This window comes from Mirounga angustirostris, unplaced genomic scaffold (assembly GCF_029215605.1).
Source record: "Mirounga angustirostris isolate CCGP_5_RB_7025 unplaced genomic scaffold, mMirAng1.0.hap1 SCAF_1, whole genome shotgun sequence".
Classification (NCBI taxonomy): Eukaryota; Metazoa; Chordata; class Mammalia; order Carnivora; family Phocidae; genus Mirounga; species Mirounga angustirostris.
Window position 1 is genome coordinate 179004034 of NW_026991709.1, and position 22524 is coordinate 179026557.

The window sequence follows — 22524 nt, forward strand, 5'->3', positions numbered from 1 at the left end:
ACAATTGCTTGCAGGTGCCAGGGGATGATGTGAATAATGAGTTAGAATGGCAGTGAGCAACAGGGATTGGTGAGGACTGGGGCACAGTGAAGCATCCTGCTGCTACTCTGCTCCAGCTAATTGTTGCCAGAAGGAAATAAAAGCTCAGAGTTGCCAGCTCCAGAGTGTTATGTGAAACTGCCAAATTTTTTAGGTGTTGACAATACTTCTATTTCTTCTATGAAGCCCCAGACACTCCCAACAATACACAGCTTGGGGCCAACTTTGGCCAGTGGACTGCCAGGTTACAACCTCAAATTCAAGATGACGCCCATGTTTCCGGCTTTGCTGGAGTTTGATGCCAATCGAGAAAACAGGCAATACAGGAGAGTTCTTTGAGACACTAGAAAGCACGGTGACACTAGAGCATTTCGTCGGATTGTCTCAGGGATGCATGTAAGAGATCTTGGTTGTCATGACCCACGAATTAGGTGCTGCCATTGTACAAATCCATCTGGTACAACACAGTACCCTCTAGAACAACTCTGATTTGTCCTAGCAGGGATTCAGGGAGAAGGAGAAGGGCTGGTGCAGCTAACATGATACCTGAACCCTTGTATTCTCAGGGAAGGGCCAAAGGACCACTCCATTAAAATGGCAACTGATACTCAGGAGCCTCATGCAGGAAATGCACCACTTACTGTTTTTTTCAAAAGAGCAAAGGAGATTCACAAGGACAGTTGACTTAGACTGTTTTTCGTAAGCCCTGGCTGGGAGGCCGGGACAGCCCGGGAAATCATGATTTTAGGCTGACAACACAGGTAAAAGCCCACCGCTCCCTTCCCAAATGGTGAAAAAAGTCCCCCCATTGAGGTGAGAGTTTTGGGTACCTGGATAAAAGAGAGAGCAAAACATCCAAACGAAGGCCCACGAGTGTGGATAAGACGCTCTCATTATCTTAAACAGCAAACATCAAGGATATCAAGAGTTAAGTCAGAGAATTTTTATAGTAATTAATTTAAGGATGCAGAAATTGAGAGCTGGGGTCATTGTTCGTACTGAGATAAATACAGAAATATCTTTCAGGAACAGCAGGGGAAACAGAAGGGAAAAGAGAAGATTGCATCCACTTTCATGTAGTTTGTGGTTAATTTATTTTCAAATGTATAAATGAGTGCATAGGAATGGATGCTTAATTGCTAATATCTATTATTTATATACATTGCCCCACTTAAAACAGAATGGAAAAGCCTCACACATGCAGATTTTGTAAAATGTGTTACATCCATTAGCACAGTTCATGGTGTGTGCTCTGATGGGAATTTAAAAGGATCTTTACTGCACATCACACACTATGTGCTGCAACATTACTTTATTATTAAATTGTGGCTCATCCTGTGTGGTCCCTTTCCCGAATAAAATGTAAAAAGTCCAGAGCACTACCTGTGTCTCTGCTTCTGTTGCTACATTCTGATTGCAAAGGCATCCCTGTGAGTAATAAAATCAAGGATACACACAATGCTCGAAAACAGGTGCCTTAAAAAGAAGCCTGAGAATATACCTAATTGATGTATAATTTTGAATTTGAGACGTCTCATCCAGGTGGAAGAGGAAAATCATAAATATAAGATACCTCAAAAGAATAGTCTTAATTACACCATGGACTACTGAATAAAATGATTACATTTTCTACACTGTAAATTTCATACAATTAAATGCAGTAGTGTCACCTTATAAAATGTTTCAATTTTATAATTATTTCAGTTCATTTGCTCAGAAAAAAAAACATAAGCACAAATTTACTAAGTATCACCCAAATCTAGTCATCCTCATTCTAAAGAACTGACTTGAACGTTAGTTGTGCTTGTCTGAACTTAAATAGATCTTGACATATTTAAGTAGCTATTAAAATTGATAACATCAGGGATGATACCCCAGCTAGAGAAAGGCATTCAGTCACACTTTATTTATTCCTATTCTACATTACAGACTTAAAAAAAAAGAACTCAATGTTGGAGGAGTGGGAGCCAATTTTTATACTTTTTGACCAGAAACTTGGAGTAATTAGCTGGAGTCACTGTGTCACGAATCTCATGATTCTGCTGAATCTGCTGGGAGAGCACGTTAACCATTAACATATTAGGATACTGGGTTTGGGTCATGTTTATTTGCCATTATTATTATTATTATTATTATTATTATTATTATTATTACTTTGTTTGGAGGGGAGGGGGATTTTTGCTTATCTGGGGCCAATTTTGGAGGAACTACATTCTTGCTATTTTGAATAGTGATGCCCAAACGAGGAGGTGGTATGTGTCCGGAGCTGAGGAAAGCTATAAGAACTCCAGTGGGCAGCTAAATCTGCCTCTGCCCCTCCCTCCTCTTAATCCCAGGCATCGTGGTGACAGGATCCAAAGCTGGGAGGGCGAACCCAGGGAGTACAGGACCGTGACCGTGAGGCTGACCTCAGGCACACTGGTGGGAGCCCCTTGCATTGTTACCTTTTCCACTATGATTAAACATGATCCTTTCTAATGAGACAGATTCTCCCCTTAATTAGCCAGTCCCCAGCTGTACATTTAGCACCTCTAGAGGCTGTATTAATCCTTCAGTATCATTAGGGTATCACTTAGCACATTATAGCCTCGATGTCCTAAAGGTACCCTAGAGCTGCAAAAAGGAAATGAAACAACCTAAGGGGGTTTTCGTCATGGCTTCTTGCTCACAGTCAAATACCTCTTTTGGCCGCTTGGCCTGCAAGTCTTGGCTCCCTCTTGAACCTTCTCTGATCCAGGTTTAACAAGGCAAGAGGAGGGAAAGAGAGATGGACACTCCGAGAGGCCAGGATGCCAGGGTCAATAAAGGGACTTCAACATGCAGAGAACTCCTTACAAAAATGTTGGAAGAGGTGAAAAGCCACGTAAGGGAACAGTGAAGCCACCCAGACCTTAGCAACAAAGATCTGCCACGTCTTCCCTGGCCCCTCCAGGTCACTAGTAGAGGACTCGTCCTGGCCTTTGCTCTAGGCCACTAGGAACTTACCATTACTAGACAGACCACCAGCAAGTGGCATCAACAAGAGCTGCAGAAAGAAGGATGTTCAGAAAGGGGTAAAACCCAGGGGAAGATCCAGGTACTGCCTGAGACACCACTCAAAGCAGAGAGAGCGGAAGAGAAACACCTGGCATTCCCTTCTTCCCACCCTCCCATTTCCTGCCACTGCTTTGACAGAACCTGGAGGATAGATGTTAGCAGCCTGGGGGATACAGAGCGGAGCAGGGAGTGAGCTGGCCGCGTCCTGCGCCATACTGGATTTTGACAAAGGAAGTGTGAGCCTTCTGAAGGACAGGCCAGCTGCAGGATTCAGAGCTCTGGAAGGGACAGTTTGAGTCAAATCATGGCTGCTCCATTTCCTGTGCTTCTTAAATTCCCTGAGCCACAGTTTTCCTCATCTATATAAGGACAAGGATAGTACTCACCTCAGGCTTATTTCAGGAACTATGTGAGGTGCCTACAAAGTGCATCCTTGCCATGGCCTGTGTGATAGGTTCCTGCCTGTTTTTCTGGCTTCCCACCCTCTGTCCTCCTTGCTCATTGTGCTCCAGCCACTGGAGCAGGACCACACATTTGCTCCCAATGTAACACCAGCTAAGAGAGCACAGACTTTGGATCCAGAAAGATTGAGATCTGAACCTCCTCCCCACCCCCAAGCACCTTACAGTTGAAAGATTCAGGACAATCAGGGACAATCCCTGAGCCTTAGTCCTTTCATCTACAAAATGAGGACCACTTTATTTGTCTCCCATCATTCATTTATTCATTCATTCACTCAACAACAGATACAGCTTTCTTGGAGCTCAGGTTCTAGTAGAGGGAGAAACTCACTAATAAACTAATTAGCTTCATATCATCCTATCATCAGTACCATGAAGAAAAAATAGAATGCTATGAGAGTTTCATGGCATGTAGAAAAATGATGTCTTAAGCTAAAGGCTCAGAGGTTGAGTAGGAATCGGGTCACGCTGTGAAGGGAAAGTATGGAACACAGGCCAAAGGGAGAGCATGGGCAAAGGCTCTCAGGTGGGGCATCTCAGGATCTGAAGCTGAACCAGTGTGGCTGGAGTGCAGTGAGCAAGGAGGACAGAGGGTGGGAAGCCAGAAAAACAGGCAGGAACCTATCACACAGGCCATGGCAAGGATGTGGGACTTTAAGGGGAGAGTGAGTTCTTCCCATCTACAATGAAAAACATCACAGGAGCTGATGAATTTGAGCTGGGCTCGTGTAAAAGCAATGTGTTAGATGGGAGCCTATTGCTGTTGACCTGACGACGGCTGATAGTGGCCGGAACTAAGGGGGTGGCCCTAGAGGTGGGTAGAGGCTTCTGGTTTTCACATACCAACTTGAGACAGAATGAGCAGAACCTCAGCAAGGAACTGGAGGGAGGACGGTGGTATGATGGGGAAAAGGAAAATGACAAGAATGAGTCCCAGCTTTCTGCTGATTTCATCTGAGTATGCAGGAGCCATTCACAAGAGAAAGCCAGAGGAAGGACAGGTGTGTGGAATGGGGAAAGAGGGAGATCTGGATATAATTTGGCCTCGGTAAGTGGGAGATATCTTGAAGACATTGGTGAAGAGAAGAGACACGAAATGGGCAGATGGAAGCATAGCGTACTCTTTTGGATGGCTGACAGTAGGGTGCTAATCATGGGCTATGACTTTAGAAATCATGTTTATTAAACATGGAAGCCCCAAGAAATTATGCAGGCAAAGGAAAACACACCCATTCAGGAATAGGGGACACTCAACTCTCTTTTCAAACAGTTGCAAATTTCCCCCCAGAACTGCTTATGTTACTTTTGTGCAAACAAAATTTGCCCATATGCAAAATAGTTTCGGCTGTCCGTGTAGAGTTATGTAATATGCCTTTTAGGAAAAGTTTTCAATGCTCTTGAAAGTTCGGAAAAATCTGTTTTCAATTCACCAATGTTGCCATGTTTTTTTGGGCAAGAGGCTCTGCCTTTTATAACCAAATAAAAAGGACTGACTTATACACAGAGAGAGAGAAAAAAAAAAAAAAAAGAGCTCTTCTATTCTCAAATGCAAAATAGAGAGGTAGAAGGAAACAAATGCCAGTTTGGCTGAAGGATTAGCGTGTGTGTGTGTGTGTAATTTTGTGTGTGTGTGTAAATAAAATCTACGGTGTACATCAGAAGCAGAGACCTCCAGAATCTGCCAGCTTGAGAAAACAATGGCAAGAGGAATTAAACCAAAAGATTATATGTCCTCAGGAAAGAATAAGTCCATTTCACAAATAGGTATTTCACACTTCGATAGGAAACACCAGCTCCCACCCTAACCTGCCTGCAAACCAAACTTTCAGCCTCACATCTCCATCTACAAAGGATGCGATCCCACTGGATCATTTTTATATGATCATAGTCTGAGTCAGTCTTTTGAGCCTCCAGCCTGGGGGCTATGGAACATTTGCTTGGAATATTTTCTACTGAGAACTTCTTCTTTGCTGGGGGCTGCTAGAGTAGCCTTCTTGGCATTAGTAAAAGTTGATGAGGTTTTTTGCTCCGTACCTTTAACCACCAACACACCCTCTTCAGAAATGCATACATGAAATAGAGTCTAGGTACTGTGCTAACTAACTCCTGAATTTTTGTGGGTGGTTTGTGGTGACTTATATGGGTGAGTTAGCCACATGCTAGAAGCTGGCTCTGAGTGAATAAAAAAATACATCCTTTCTGGCAAAGAGATGAGTACATACGCCCTAGAGGTATTATGGGATACGCTGCCTACACTACTAAGAAATACTTAGTAATGGCCACAGCACCTGCAACAATATATGGCAATTAAAGTCATCATAAAAGTCATGGTGAGGTTTTTACCACCGTCTTATTGGGAAGAAAAAAAAAAAAAGGAGGGTGTGAGGCAGGGATAGAGGGTGGGATGGAGGCAGGAAGGAAGATTTTTGTTTACTTATATGCCAGGTCACTTCACACATTTATATGAGGATTTTAAAAGAAATCTTCAAAATATTTGTTCCCTTTTAGAGCAAGTTTCCATGTTCTCCCTCCTCTTACACATTAACAAATAGATGAATAACAAAAGTAAAAAAGTTTTCTGGAAAGCATTGTTGGAAGTAAATGAACAGGGCTCTAGGAATACTCAGAACCCTTTAGCAGATGACTCCAGGAGCAAAATCTCTCCTGCAGGCTTGTATAGTTTCAGCCAGCTAAAGTCTGAAAACCAAAAGTTATTAACATTAACATTCTTGGTGAAAAGAATAATAAATCTCTATGAAAATCTAACTTTGATTGATAAACCCATCAGGAGGAAGAATTTTTCTCCAATTAATGCCAGATTGTTACTTTCAATCATCAACAATCTTCAGGATACTGACTTTAATTAATTAGATGATGTCTCATGTAAACGCTTACCTACCCAGTTAAAAAATGCTCACATGTTTTTGAGAACTTTTTGACTAAAAAAAAAAAGTTAAAATTTTAACAAGAGAGCTGCTACATCTTCTAACTAATTCCCTTTATGGAAACAAAAAAATAAAATAATTTATAACCCAACACAGCTGTTTGGCTAAAATTACCAATTACCTTCAATACCTTAGAGATACTTTTCAGATTTTCACAAGTCTGCGTAGTAAATTTTTAAACCAATTTTCTTAAAGAGGATTGAGAAGATTTCTACTCTTTTAGGCATATGATGACGTATTCCATTTAACATGAATATAAAATCAAGGCTTCACAGTAACTGGAGGACAAAGGATACAGGGATTCAAAATAAAATACAACTAACATCAAAACTACGATTATTTAAAAATCATTTATATTAGGTCTTTGGCTTGCATGTGAATATGGGTGTGGTGGATTTCTGGGAATCCACACCATACAAATGACAAAGCCTTGGGACAAGAAACTGGAAGTTTGTACAGTCTCTCCTTGTCCCCAACCCTAATTGCTACCGAAAGCTCTCTGCACTTGGGGAGGACCTGCTATTTTTCAGACAGTTGCAAGGTTTCCAAATAGATAGCTAATTGTGTGCCTTCCCAGCACCTCTGCAGGCAAAGTAAATAAAGGAGTTTAGAAAAGTGACAGCACTTTAAATAACCAGATTATGTGGAATCAATAGAAATGCTCAGGAAGTTAAGAAAGCAATTGCTTAAATAGAGTGAGTCCTGCATGGGGGGTGGGGAAGCTTGAGAGAATCATGGCGTACATCACCCCTAATATGGACAATTAAGAGTTGGCCCATAAAGTTATCAAGAACACCACCTTACACGCCTGTCCTTCAGAGATGCCTCCAATCATTAGGTGCCACTAATCATTTTTTGTCTTCTTCTTCCTTAAACAGAGGAGTGTGCCTCCCTTATCCTCACCTGTCTGTTTTGCCAGTTTTGGGACTGTCTCCTGATGCTCCCAGATACTTGTGAAATGGTGTGTACCAACCTGTGCTGCCCCTCTCACGGATATCACCACACCTCGGATGAAAGTCACGCTTGGAATGATTGCAACTGCAACTGTGACGTGGACTGCAGCCTGTTTGAATCTTGCCACGAGACCAGCGAGTGTCTGGAGCTGGCCATGGAGATTTCGGAAATCTGTTACCGTTAGCACAGCGAAGTTAACCACATCCCAGCAGACCCTTTGGCCCCACAGGGAAATTCCATGACAATAAGACTGTGATTTCTATGTGCCGAAATGTAAGGACTGTACACATTTCTTGGATGCTATCGACCATTTTATTCTGCACCTGTCTGGGAAAGCCAGTACTGTCAATTCTATGGTCTTAGTCCAAATTTCATAACAGCATGGCTCGCTGAAAAATAAGATCTTGATCACATGTGATGAACAAATCCTAAATACCTCTTAAATGCCATAGGTACAAGGTGTGTCTTGACTCTAAAAAAAAAAAAGCATGCTAAACCACTCTGTGTTATTGCATTCATTGGCTTGCATCATGGATTCAACTTCATTCACAAATTCAGGACAAATTAGTGCATTCTTTTAGAATTGACATATATTAGTTCATCTTTGTAATAGACTCATGCATAAACATTATGCATTGTTGGCTATTATTAATAATGTATTGTATAACATCATTTTGTAATTAAAAATTTATATACATTCTCTTAAAATTCACTTATATGTACAGTTTAGGTAGAAAAGGGAATTAAATGAATTAGAAACCATGTTCCTGTAATTACAACAGATGTCTCTAAGACATCTCCAGTGAATTTTGAATATGATGTACTTTGAGAGAGTACTGTAATTCTAGACAATATTATTATACGTCTATGACTATGCCATAACAGGTTATGCATGTTCTTAATTTGTTACAGAAATGCTCTTCTTTATTCCAATGAGCATAAATGGGAATAATATGCAAGTTTCAAGAAAATGGCCCCAGATAATCAATTCTTCATTTTCCTCATTTCTGTTTGTCAGGTACAATAAGCAACAGGATATTAAAACAGAATCATGTCATTTCACTAAACTATCACTTATATAGGAACCAAAAAGAAATACATGTTTAGGTACTTATTCAGCACCTAGTTTCCTAATAAAGCATGCGCTTCAGAAATCATATTTTTTTCTTTTCTGATAATTACAGTAATTCATAATTATGCTGAGTACCTCCTCATACTTACAAAAAAAAATGTTAAAGATGTGGTATCAACTTGGAAAGTGATTTTCAACTCAAACAGATTAAAACAAACCATTTTGGGGGAAAACACATTTAGGTTGGTGTTACTTTAGAATCTTTACTTTCAGTAGGCATGGCATTGCTCATTAATGTGTGCTTATATATTCCCATGGAGATACCTCAGAATATTCACTGAATATACATATATATGTGTGTGTGTGTGTGTGTGTGTGTATACAACAAAGAACACAAAAGTGAAGTAAAGAGTAGAGGGAACTTTCTGCAATCTAGTCAAACAGCAAAAAATTCCAAAACACCCGCTTTTGCCCAACTTAGGTAATTTCAGGCAAAAGCAACATTCGTTTTGTTTCTGTAGTAAACTAGCACATTTTTCTACTCTGCAAAAAAAGTCCTCCAAACATTGAAAACAATTAATCTTTAAAAAATGTCTTTAAGCTGCCTGTAGAAAGGTATTTAACTGCTCCTGTCTTGTCCTGACAACACAGTGCATGCACGGTTAATGCAGCTTCGTTCCTCTTTGACAATCACCTTATCCACAAACCACAGAGCATGACAGTGCCCTACACTGCTTAGGAAACACTTCAGTCTCTGTTTTTCAGAAGTTCAAGGACAGCTCTATACTCTGTGCATAGAACCTGCAGCTCATTCATGGAGGAAAAGAAATCGATTCTTAGACTAGGAAGGGAACCTAGGACAATTCCAATCCAATATTCTCATTCTCCATAAGAGAAAATGGAAGCCCCAAGAACTAACTTATCCAAGACCACACAGTAAGTTAATGAAACTGTTAAGAACTCTAACTGGTGGTCTAATTTTCTAACTACACTGCACCACCTGATAGTTCTGCACTTCTGAGTCCAGCTGGTACACAGTGATACAGCTGTTTCAATGGTTCAAATATTAAAATACTACCAGACTGGCTCATAAACAGTTGTTACCTTGTACCTCCTTAGTGTTTCCTCTATGCCCCCAGGCACCCTGGCCCCTCTCCAAGCGCCCGCCCCACCTCCCCATGGTCCAGCCACTAAAAGAACACGTGGAACTGCAGGGTCTCTGGGATCCTGTCCCAATAAGATGGTACCTGGTGTCACTGATTTGGCCATGTCGTACTCGTGTTCAATATTTTGACCATCATCACTTATTCTTTCCAGTCTACGTACCCTTAAATTGTGCAGAGATTGCATTTCAAATGCGAATCGAATGCTTGTCAATTAGAGACATAAAAATTGCCAGGTCTGATTTTATAATGTGGTCAGAATACTACAAGATTTTTCTGTGGTCTCTCCACGGTTAGTTAACTTGTTCCTCACTTTCAGAATTCACCATGCTATAACAGAAAGTATGAAATTTCTTTTCTTTATAACCAATAATAAAACATCATCCTTTTTGCAAACACGAATGGCTCCTTCAATTGAATTCTTACAATAAAACATACGCAGGTGGGAAAATGCACTTGCAGAGGTAAGACAGATGAAAAAGGAATGTGGTTATTGATTAAATACAGGTATCAGAATCTGAGAAGGCTCGGATTTTTTTCTATAATGATGAAGGCCTGTGATTACAAATAAAGACAATGGGCTTCTTAGGGAACAGAGTATTCCTATGTAAGGCAACACATTAGATAAAAATGATTTGAAAACAAACCACATTTATAGGGAATCGAGAACAGAGACTTCTTCCCCACCCCCACCCCCAGCACTATAACAAGATAGTTACATTGTCTTTGCTATGCTCAATGGATTTTTATAAAACCATTGCTTCTCTAAAAGCCTACAAAATATGGAAAGCAAGGAAGAAACAAAGTTACATTTAACTTGCTAATGAAATCTCACTACATAAGCTGATGGGCCTACAAAATTAATTATCGATGCTGGACAAAGTTAATAAAGCAAAAGTCACTTCATTTTTTTCCAAGGAAGTAAGAAAACATTCAGGCAGAGGAATGTTACCAACAGGAAACATCACTTGAAGGCGTATCAGCATGTTTTTCAAAAATAAATGTATAGGTGGAAATGTCTGAAGGACAGAATTCATTATCCAATGTCTCCAAATTCCTCTCTCTACAAAATGGAGCTAAGGAATAATATGTACCCTTAAGTAAGGTAGTTTGACTATAAGAGTTTTGCCCATCACATGGGGAGTTCACCGAGCCACATAAACTGATGACCTGTGATAAAATTTAAGTACTTGGTTTAATCATTTGCTGGGCATTCTCTGAAGAAGGGATCAGAGCTAAAACCTAAAGAGTTGCCATACATGGCCTCATGTGATCTGTGTGGACAGGCAAAGTCAATACACCAGGATTGTCTAGTGATTATAATCAACATGGAACTAAAATTTGTTGTTAGGTTCCTCTGAATAGGTCCAGATAGCCCCTAACATTACTGGGAAAGAGCCCAAACTGTGGGGATAGGGGGAGGAATGAAGACAGAGGAAGGACCTGCATCATTTTTTGGATATACAGTTGACTCTTGAACAATGCAAGGGTTAGGGGCCCTGAGCCCCTGCCCAGTCGAAAATCCTCATATAACTTCTGATTTCCCCCAAGCTTTAACTACTAATAACTTACTGTTGACCTTACCGATCACATCAACAGTTGACTAATACATATTTTGTATATGGATGATGTACTGTATTCTTATAATAAAGTAAGCTAGAGAAGAGAAAATGTTACTAAGACAATCATAAGGAAAAGAAAAATATATTTACAGTAGGGTGCTGTATTTTTACAGTACAGCACTGTATCTGTTGGAAAAAAAAAAAATCCACGGAGGAGTGGACCCTCACAGTTCAAACCTGTGTTGTTCAAGGAGCAACCTTAAGTGCCACCTTCTGGTCTACCATCTTGACATGCTTCACAGACCTGCTTGTGCCTCTATCTCTAAAGCAGTGTTTCTCCATTAGGGGTGGTTTTACCCCACCCCACCCCACCGCCCCACCAAGAGACATTTGGCAATGTCTGGAGACATATTAGGTTGTCACAATGGAAGCAGGAGCAATTCTACTAGCATTTAGTGGGTAGAAGCTAGAAATGCTACTAAACATTCCACAACACACAGGACACCTCCCACAACAAAGAAAGAGCTCTGAAAGCCTTCTTTTCAGTCTCAGTGAACCATCACCAAACTGACTGCAAAACATGGCTAGAAATAGAATTGCCAGCTAACCCGGAGGATGCCCAGTTCCTTTCAAATTTCAGATAAACAACAAATAATGCTTTAGTACAAGCATGTCCCGAATACGGCATGTGACACACTTCTACTACACAAATGATTCCTGGCTTATCTGAAATTCAAATTTAGCTGGTTGTCCTATATTTCTATTTGCTAAGTCTAGCAGCCCTAGTTCAAAAGACTCCACATTTTGAAAGGGCTCTCTAGAAGGAATGATTTTCCAGCTCCCTCCCTGTCTCCGAGAGAGGAATTGTTTATCTCTTTGGTCAGAGGCCAGGACATTCATTGGACCCCATTTTACAATGTGGTATAATTTAGGTCAGGGAGCTTGGCTTAAAGATCAGCTCTAAAGAAGGACACTCATTTACCCTTCTGTCCCAGGCTTGCACTATGACCTTTGACTAAGCTGACCTCCTCTTATTCTCTCTGCTTCACATTTCTGAGAAAGGACCTCAGCGGAGGGGTATCTGGATTCAAGGGGTAGAAAGCAGTAGTCTACTTAAACCTTGATAACTAAACCACATTTTCTGGTTCAGTCTTGGCCAGAAAGACCCTTCTTGACTGGTGTCTGCACACCTATAAGGGAGTATTTTTTCCCTATCTAGTTATTTTCCTTTCTGTATTGCTTGCTCTGTCAGAACTCTGTGGGGAAAAGGGGTGAGTGAGCATTTCTTGGGCCTGGATTGCAATACCATCTACTAACTCTTACGCACTCTTAGTTTATATTTGGGGGTTGATGAGAGAACCTGAACATGTTCCCTTTACTACATTATTCTTATTTATTTTACAGATGAGAAAAATATCCGATAGAAAATATTTTATTAAGTGCTTTATATACATTACCACAGTTCTCTAAACAGCTCTTAAAATAGATTCTATTATTAATCCCATTTTTCTAGGGGAAATAGAGATTTAAGAAAATTAAATAACGCGTCTGAGGTCACACACCAAATAAGCAATAGTCATGAGGTTTAAACTCAGGTCTGTTCATTCCAAAGTCCTGTTTTCTATCACTATGCCTAAAAGTTGTACATATGAAGAATGATCAAACCAAGATAAAGTTCAAGTATTCACTTCTAAAGCAAAATCAATCAGAAAAATATAATGACTAGATTCAAAGAAAACCATTTGCTGATGTAAATGTTTTAAAAGTTGTTATCCTGTGCAATGATTAGAATTTGGAACATCTTCAAAATGCTTTTAAGATATGTCCCCAATAAGTAAAAAATGCAAAGTCAATGTATTGCAATTTAATGTTCATGTCAGTAGCTTTGCCCCATTCATCTACAGTTATGAAGGCTTAACTTTTAGTGTTCCATTTTAGCCAAGCAACTTTGATCTCTGCCTCAAAAATCCATCCTGCACACAGCAACCCAGGCCAGCCCTCATCAGCATTCCACAAGGGGTGCCAGGAGCACGAACATTTTCAATCAGTCAACAACACTACAGTCAACCAAATGCATTCTGATACTTAGACCTTTTATCTCAAAAGCAATGCAGAAACCAAGGTCATGGTAACCTCTTTTATGGTTTATTGTTCCTCAAATGTACTTAGAGTGAATTTACGAAGCCACAACTGATTGTGTGGATGCAGAGCTTTCACTAGGTTCAGCCCTCTCCAACATCCACTTTGTTTCCTCTTTCAGCACTTTCTGCCTGTGGTTCCTTATTTAATATCCAGTTCCTGTAAATTTTTAAAAAAAATAAAACAAGAATATTGAATAAGATTTTCCCAGTAGCTAAGCTACTCATCATTCGTAATTGAGGCTCTTCAGAAAGCTGCATTAACATCTCAAATCACTGCTGAATAGCTTTGCAATACCAGGGCAGGTCCCCCCAATAGTGGAAGAAGACAAGAAGGTGGGATGGTGCCTGCGTCATAATTCTGCTTTTGTGACAATCAGGTCATTGCCAATGTGGGCATGGCAGGAAACCACCTTGCTCAGGAGGTGAGTTTGTGGAACTACTCCTGGGAGGTGAGGTGGGAAGGGAGTTCTAAATGTTGTAGAAGAGCCTCAACAGATCCACAGATCCCATGAAGTTTGCTTGCTTTTTTGATGACTCTCACTCTAAGCAATAATATGTGTAAATTTATAGTTTTGATCTACAAGTAACATGTTTACAATAATGTATCAGCAATGTGTTAAAAATAATTTTGAGAAGTATCTGTGTAGCACCCAAATCATCCTGCCTGCTACTCATGGTACTTGTAGAATATGCTGGAACACTAAGTTTAACAAAAGCCAAGAATGAGACCCATTCAGTGACTGCCAAATTCAGGTGAAGACCTAGTGCAGGCCTGGACTAAGGGGGTGGGTATGAACTGAATCACTGGGGAGGAAAAGAAAAGGCAAGAGCCATGTCTAGAAGGGGCCTCGAAGGCTAGTTTGTGTTTTACTTGGGAGCAGATGGAGAGCCACTGATGAATGGCAGGGGATCCCATGATTAAAGTGGTGTGCGAGGAAGCCCAGCCACGCAGCTGGGGACAGATTATGGCAAGGAGAGACTGAAGACTGACAAAGGAGCACTTGCAGGAAGACATGGGGTGATGAAGGCCTGAAATAGGATGGTGACAGGGAAAACAGGAGGGAAGAGATGGATGGGAAAGAAATTAGAAAAAGACCATTAGTCCTTTCTCAAACTCTTATTTTAAGACTGAAATATTCCCTACTGTCTATCACATATATGAGTCATGAAGCCATTATTTTCATTAGGGAAGAAACGGGTTGGGGTGGGGGGAGATCTATTCCAAGTGGAAAGTCAAGGTATATTTTTAGCTACATTAAGCCAGCCTTCTGCTGTTCTGCACACTGATGTAATTCCAACATAAAACATAATCTATAATATTCCCGAGGAACAAATCCAATTCCGGGTCATATAAATTTTCATATAAGTCCATCACAATTCATTCCCAAAACATCTCATTCTCTTTGAAAGCTGGAATTGCAGCAAGTGATCAAAAAGAGTAGTTTAAAATTGCTCTGGAATTTCCAGAGATGCTAAATCTAACCTGCCTACGGTGCAGGACCAATCCCCCAAACTTTAAATCAGAGGTAAAGCATTTTATGTTTTAAAAGATATATTCCTCAAAGTTTATCACGGTGTATTAAAGTCAAATGTGAGTTATTGCTTACCAAATCTGGAGCTGATATCTCCTCTTGATTACCCTAGGTAGGCGAGAGTAAGTATCTTCCAACCAACATATTTTTTACCTTTTCATCTGCCTCTTGCTATTTACAATAGCGTGAAAAATAATAGCCAAGGAGTGACTTTGCAGGGTTGGATGAAGTGCAAATCCCATCTGAGTCGAGCCTAAATTGTATTCCAGGCCCCTGGCAAGTTCTGCTGCTTAGAGAATTATGAAAACTGACTTCTCAATAGCTGGCGTGGTCCTGGAGGAATAATCAGTGAAAAGTCATCTGATGAACTTTCAGCACATTTGCATTGGCTTAGAACCCAGTGTATATATTGTTGGTCATGCCTGAAATGTACTTCTCCCTGCCCTTGCTGGGGCTTTCTGCATGAGGGAGGTAGCTGGGCGATGAGCAGGATGCCCTGTGAAACCCTAGGGTGAGCAGAAATTTCATAACTAATGCCATTTATACAGGGAAAATTCCCCACCAACTCTTCTGATTTTATCTGTTGTAAACATAGCAGCTGCCCGTAATTCAAGATTCCTCCTCGGGGTTGAGAGAAGTGGGAGAACAGAGGACATCCTTTGGTTTAAACCTATCTTAGAAGGGTCAGACTTCTCTGTGGGTGTGGCAAAGTATCACCTCAGCAGTCCAAGTCAGAAGAGCAGCCCAAGGCTCACAGTTTCAAGCACCCTCCCTTCTGGTCTTTGGGGTGTTTGGGCTATTAGGAGGTTCCTGCTCCAGAACATGCCATTAGAATGCAAGGGTATTCCACAAAAAGACTTCATGTTAGCCTGTAATGACAGGAAAGAAGATTGAGGTCTACCAACAGACTTGAGGTCAAATCCTGTCTCCCCCATTTACTAGCTAAATACATTGAATTAGTAACTAAACCTCTTTGAGCTTCAGGTTCCTCGTCAGTAAAATGTGGTTAATAAGACCCATCCCATGGGTCATTGTGAGGAATCAAAGAGATAATTCAGCAAAGCTTTTAGCGTTGGTTTAGTACATCCAGTACACTTACTAAATCTCAGCTACAATTATTGTTAGCATCACTACCTAGTTCATTTGTTTTCCTAACCCAGGAGAGATGTCTATATCTTTATTTCTGCAATACCCCACATCATACCAAGTTTTTGAGACTTACCCCTTTTTTAAGACAAACTTTTCATTATTCTCTGGTTCCTCTCCCAGGAAATGAGCACCTCTATTACCCATATCTCTTTATTTTTCTTTTCTCTTATGATACTGTATCCTCTTCTCCAAAATTAGGATCATACTTATTACAGCAGGTAATCTTAATAACCATGTACAGGGGCCTCACACCATAGGAATGACCTCTGATGCATCATATCACTAAATCTTCCCAACAACCCCTGAGGAAGGTGTTATGACCCCCAGAGGACTGATGAGGAAAGTCAGACTTGCAGCATTTCAATACTTTCCGAATCCCAAGGAAACATGATGGCAGAGGAGAGATTTGAATGTAGAAGTTTATTTGACTCCAAAGCCCACCTTCCTAACCACTTAAGCTGGGAGGCAACCATGGCTGAAGGCCAGGCTGACCAATTCGACACTTGGAGGATTTAAAAATGTAGGGCAGTGAGAGTACCTGCCCTCCTCCTTACTCTGCTGAGAGGGACTTCAGTGTGACCACACAGAGAGCTTGACACGCGCCCTTGTTTTGTGGAGAAGAGGTGGACTGCGTTGTTTCTCACCCAGGAAATCAGAGGGGTGAGCTGCTTTGCAGCTGAGTGCGGGAGAGGGGCCTCACCCAAAGAGAGCACCACTTTCCAGAGTGAGCCCGGGCAAGAGTGCTATAGGTTAGTCCAGAAGCTGTGTCCGCAAAAACCAGGGCATATTTAGAAGACTCCCTCAGCCAGAGGGGGCCAACCAATATAATCAACTTGCCAATCCCTTACCAGCTGGGAACTCCAGTGAATGGCCCCAGGAGTTGCCTTGGGCACTGTTTAGGATATGCAGATACCTCATGAGCCAGGATGTAGAAAGCTATGGGGACTGCCTCAGGCTCTTGCAGGTGAACCCAAATGTCCTGACACACATCCTGACCCCACAAGGGCCACCCATTATTATCCGCCCCTCCGCTTCCCACTGTCTAAGCCAGAGGGTAAACCCTTTTAGAACAGACCAACTGTGCAAAAGGGGACTGGCCAGGGCTGATGAGTGATCACCAGCCAAACCGCTCCGAGTTCAGCCCACTGCTGCTGTGGTTTATTCCTTCCTGAAAGACTCTCCCTGGAGGAGCACCATGCACACCCCTAGGATCTAGTGTTCTTGAGGGACGTAGGTGGTTTCTGTCCTCTTCCAGAGCTGGGACCAAAAATCCTACAGGTCCTCTTTTTTTCTGTTGTCTCTGCCACAGTGCTTGACCTGTATTTTTCAGAGTCATAGACGGGTGTATCTAACTCAAAGAGTAGCCCTGCTTGGGAGAGGCTCAGAGCTTTCATCTGTTTCATTAGTATTTCGGCCTTCTCAAAAGTAGCTTGCTGATCTGATCCCCAGTCCCACACGTGCCCTTTCTTTACCGGGGGGGTGGGGATGCGGGGTTGGGGGGGCCATATGGGATGGAGGCACTGTGCTAGGTGGGGAATAAATATTCTACAACTCCAAATCCCCACAAAGACTTGGATTTCTTTCACATCCTTAAGGGTTGGATAGGCTTGGACTGTATCAATCACAGCTGAGACAATGCATGTCTTACCTGACCCAAGACTCCCAAAAACTTCACGAGGCTGCCTGGGCCTGGAATTTTCATCCTCTCCTTCAAAGACGTTCCAGACAAGACTGCGTAGCATCCTGCAACAGACGCAAGTCTTCCCATGTGAACACTACGGCACCAATGTAATGGGCCCATTTCACTGATGTGAGGAAAGAGAATGGGCACCAGGGCTTGGGCTACCATCTTGTGTAATCCATTCCTCTTCAGTGCCATGGTATGATCATAGCTAGCAGAAAACTCTATTTCTCAGAGTCTTCTCCATGAATCTCCTTGAAGAGGAAGCACATTCTCAGGAGCCCTTTTGCAAAAGCATCAGAATGAAACAAGAGCTGTCTGACGAGAGTTTCTAATAATGCAATTGACCGAGAAATTTGGTTATTTCTTGGATGTACATTTAAAAAGAAATTCATTAATAAATTCATTATGGCTGATAACATACCAGGGCATGTCAGATTTTTAGGAATTTCATATAACTTCTAGAACACATATTAACCATTTCCATACAAATATTTCCTAAGGAAAGGTTAGCATCGCTTGCTTGGCAATGCTTCCCATTTAATGTAACATATCAAATAAGCCCCGACGAGTTAAGTATTTCCATTTTATAAGGGAAAAAAATAAATCTTTTGAGATGTTCTGGGAGACCTCTAGAAATCCCAGTGTTAGTTCAAAGTCAACGAGACTTCATTTAGAATTTGATGTGGGGGAAGTTTGTCAAAAATATCAAAATGTTTGGGTGCCTGGGTGGCTCAGCCAGTTAAGTGTCTGCCTTTGGCTCAGGTCATGGTCCCAGGGTCCTCCAGGGTCCTGGGATGGAGTCCCACATGGACCCCTGCTCAGTGGGGAGCCTGCTTCTCCCTCTGCCCCCCCAACCCCCACCCCTGCTCACGTGTGCTTGCTCGCTCTTGCAAAAATAAATAAATACAATCTTTAAAATATCTATCAAAAGGTTTTTAAAACATTTGATTAAATAGGATTATAGGTTATAGGTCACTGTGAAAAATTACTTATCCATTTAACCAAAATGACAAAGATTTTAAAGGCAAATACAGAAAGTTACATGGTTGTAAAAAATAACTTAGCTCTTTTAATACAGAAGACTCTGTTTTCTTTAGTAATCAAAGGCATGATTAAGACAACATGAAGCACAGGAAATTATTTTGATAAAACACAGAATCTTCGTTTGCTAGACAGATGGCTTAAAAGGTAAAGAAAAACCTTTTACTATCCCATTAAGAACAGACCAGTAGTCCAAGAAAACTTTGTCCTCCTAGCAGATGAAAGAAAATTGTTTTACTTTTACATAAGTATACTATTGTTCTTAAAACTTATTTTTTTCTTTAAGTCAGTTAAATAGAGTGAATTTACGAATTATTTTGGCAATCTCTTCTGGAGGTAGAAAAACATCAAATACACATAGCACATCGCCATAGACAGACAGACAGAGACCCTGTAACTTTCATTCTAAACTGCAGCCCTAATCTTACAGAGGCTGTGAGGAGCCTTTGGGCAAGAGAGCTTCCCTAGAAATCTAGTATTTAAAAAGCCTCTTTTCAGGAAAAAAAAGGAAAGAGAGAGAGAGAGGAAGGGAGGGAGGGAAAGAGGGAGGGAGGGACTGAGGGAGGGACGGAGGGGGGGAGGAAGGGAGGGAGGGAGGGAGGGAGGGAGGAAGGAAGGAAGGAAGGAAGGAAGGAAGGAAGGAAGGAAGGAAGGAAGGAAGGAAGGAAGGAAGGAAAAAGAAAAGCCTCTTTCCCTTCTCCCCCCCCCCCTTTTTTTTCCTCTTTGTGGGCAGTCTTTTGGATACCTCCCGAGGTGTTTATATTTCAAAAACAGAGTAAGATTTACAAAATCAAGAGACAAAGAAAGAATGAAAGGTTTCTCCTAGGGGGTTTTTTGGGGGGTAGCATCTCCTATTACTAGAAGTCTAGGGTAATTGCTATTTAAATTTTTCCTTTGTATCAGGGGTCAGAAGGCATTGGACATTCCATCTGTTTCCTCCTCCATCACCACAACATCTTCCTGTTCCTTTTCATCACTTTCCCATGGATTCCACTTCTTAGCATCTTACTCAGGCTTTGTCACAAGCGCTCAGACCTTCAACCCAGGCATCTTGAACCCTCCTAGCTTTGCAGAACCACATACTAAGGTCTCCAACTCATCATCCTACTCCCCCATGCCATCTGCAGCTCCCAAAGCCAGTAGGTAGGGGATACTCACCCGTCCTTCTCTAACCTCGGCTCTTCTTCCAACTTTCTCCCCGGAGCCTCAGCCTCTACTCGGTCATCAGCGGCCAGCCCACCGTGACAGCCATGTTTCCTTTGTCTTGGACCACCACAGACCAGCAGTATCCCTCCTCCACGCAGCAGATCTTAAAAGTTTCTATAGAAATTAACTGGGTTCAGTCACATATTCCAGATATCTCAACATCACATTACTATCTCAAAGCTGTATTTTGGGGCAGCTTCTGGGAGCAAGGAAGGCAAGTGGAATGCACAGTCCAAGGGCAGGGGACAGAGTGAGAAGCATCTGACTGGCCAGGGTCCAGCTGACACATCGACAGGCGGTCAAATCCTCTTGATGACCGCCCCGACAGAAGCTTATATAATATCTAGATAAGCTCTAGAGGGAAACTTCAATCATTGGAAATTTCTAGGCCTCTTAATTATAGGGGAAAAAGACAGACCACACACTGATAGCTACACCTTAGCACCTACATGAAACCTTCAGGTGAATATTATAGCATGTAAAAGGGGTGTTCTGAACCTTTTTATCATATTGCCTGAAGTTGGTGAGACATAAACTATGGATGAAATTTTAATATGGCCCCTTTTTGTGGTAAAATCCAATTAAGGCTTTCTTAGGATTGGGGCAGAGTCACATTTTCTGGGGCTTGATGCTTAAAACTTGGGAGAATCTTTTTAAGAATGAAAAATCCAAAAATATCTTAATTTTGCAATTTTGTAGGGAAAAAAAAAAACATTTTAACAGGTTGAAAGGGGCTCAGCACAAGAGAGGACCCCCGGAAGCCTAAGTTTCATTAGCTTTAAGGTAAATCTCATCTGTTTGGGATACAATAGAACAAGTTTTTCCTGTACTCTATTGACAGAGATCTAGACAACAAAGGGACAATGAATTTTACAGCTAATCAGAAGGGGTCTCAGCAGGGCATTTGCACATGCTAGCATTCTCCTTTGGTGTAAACAGTCCTGTCTTACAGGAAAAGGACACTGCAAACTTGGCCGTGATGCTTTAGAACAGTACACAGCACATAGTCTCATCTGACAACTTGAGAAGTAAAATATGCTATGCCAAGAGGTATCTCAGACTTCATTTTAGGATTCTTCCCAAGGATTCCCCATAAAGGTGACATAATTGCACATAGTTATTCTAGCAAGTGCTTACAACTAAATTATTCAGTGGGAGATGAGACTCCAAATTTCAGTTTTGACTTACCCTACTGTTTTCATTTCTTCTTCAACATCTTTAATTTATGGTTGTCTGAAAATCTAATTAGTTATTAATCCTTAGGAATTATGTGCCACAAGCATGATAAGAAACCAAAGAGGACTAAAGGAAGGTGAAAGAAGAAGATTTAACTGAGAAATTTATTCATAATGAACTTCTATGTAGGTGGGGGCTTAGCCACAATGACCATTACTACAATTAAAAAATAAGACCCTTCTTTAGCTAAGTGATGGTATATCAGCACATCCCTAAGGCTGTTCGGCAGTATAGTAGTTCCAAGCAGATATTTTGTGGAGAAAGCATTCTAAGACCCAGTGGTATAATATTACTCCTTCTTGGGGTATATTAAAGGCTCTGAGAAGTTCTGCAGTAAAAATAACCTGCACATATATGTTTAGCTCAGCATTTTCCAAACATATTAACTAAAGAAACCTGTCTATTAATAAGGGCAAATATACCTGAAACACTGATTCAAACATTTATTTAACATTTTGAAAGCATCATAGATGATGCACTTCCTTGGGTATTATAATTCTTTTCGACAGTTGCACGAGACAGTTTTTCAGAGAAAATCAAATGACCCACCCCATCTTTGCACCCACCCTGCTTCAAACAGGAATCTGCACCAACATGGAGCATCCATCTGCTTTAGCTCACAGAACTAAGATTTGGAAATCTTTTCAACATGACATCCAACAGAAGATTTTGATTCCGCCACAGGGAAGTAGTGACACCCTCTCTCTTCTTATTTTTCTCTTTGTTTCATGGCATGCGACTTACTCTTTCCTTCCGTGTATCCCATCCCTCTAAATATGTATCTATGCTCTTATTATTTTTTTTCTTTTAATTGCTCTCAATCTGAGAACCATAAAAGTGCTCATTTATTGATTAATGTGGCTCCTAAGAATCAAACAGAGGCACAACTTTCGGGGTGCCTCAGTCACACTATGCCACTTCAGCTTCTTCCAGACACTTCTGGCAGGCCAGGGGACATGGGATAGCTGCTGGCTTTCCCAGAAAACTGCTCCCAAAATAATAAAGAAACCGTAACTTCGGTATTAATTAGTTATGTCCGAGTTTCGGTTGCATATTCATTAATTCCTCCGAAAAAGAACCGCCTTGACCTCCAAGAGGCAGAAACCCCTGCTTCTGGGGTAACAGGATTATCTTTAACTTCATTCCAGGATAACTCATGTTACATGAGCCACTGAGAATAGAGAAGTGAGTGCAACATTTTTTCTGGGAATTATGGAATATTTTGTTCTTCATGATTCCTGCAAACTTTTCAAAAAGGACCACACCAGTCCATCCATAATACACATTCATAATCATCTTTTCC

At 41.2% G+C, this 22524-nt stretch overlaps 1 protein-coding gene across 2 annotated transcripts in view; it reads left to right on the forward strand.

Annotated features, from left to right (window-relative positions):
• Nucleotides 1-7619, forward strand: part of MDFIC2 (MyoD family inhibitor domain containing 2) — a 105506-nt gene extending 97887 nt beyond the window's left edge. For both annotated transcript variants that reach the window (XM_045861971.1, XM_045861972.1), the window contains one exon: nt 7360-7619. In XM_045861971.1, coding sequence (XP_045717927.1) covers nt 7360-7619 — 260 coding nt within the window. The remainder of the gene's footprint in view (nt 1-7359) is intronic.
• Nucleotides 7620-22524: the final 14905 nt, after the last annotated feature.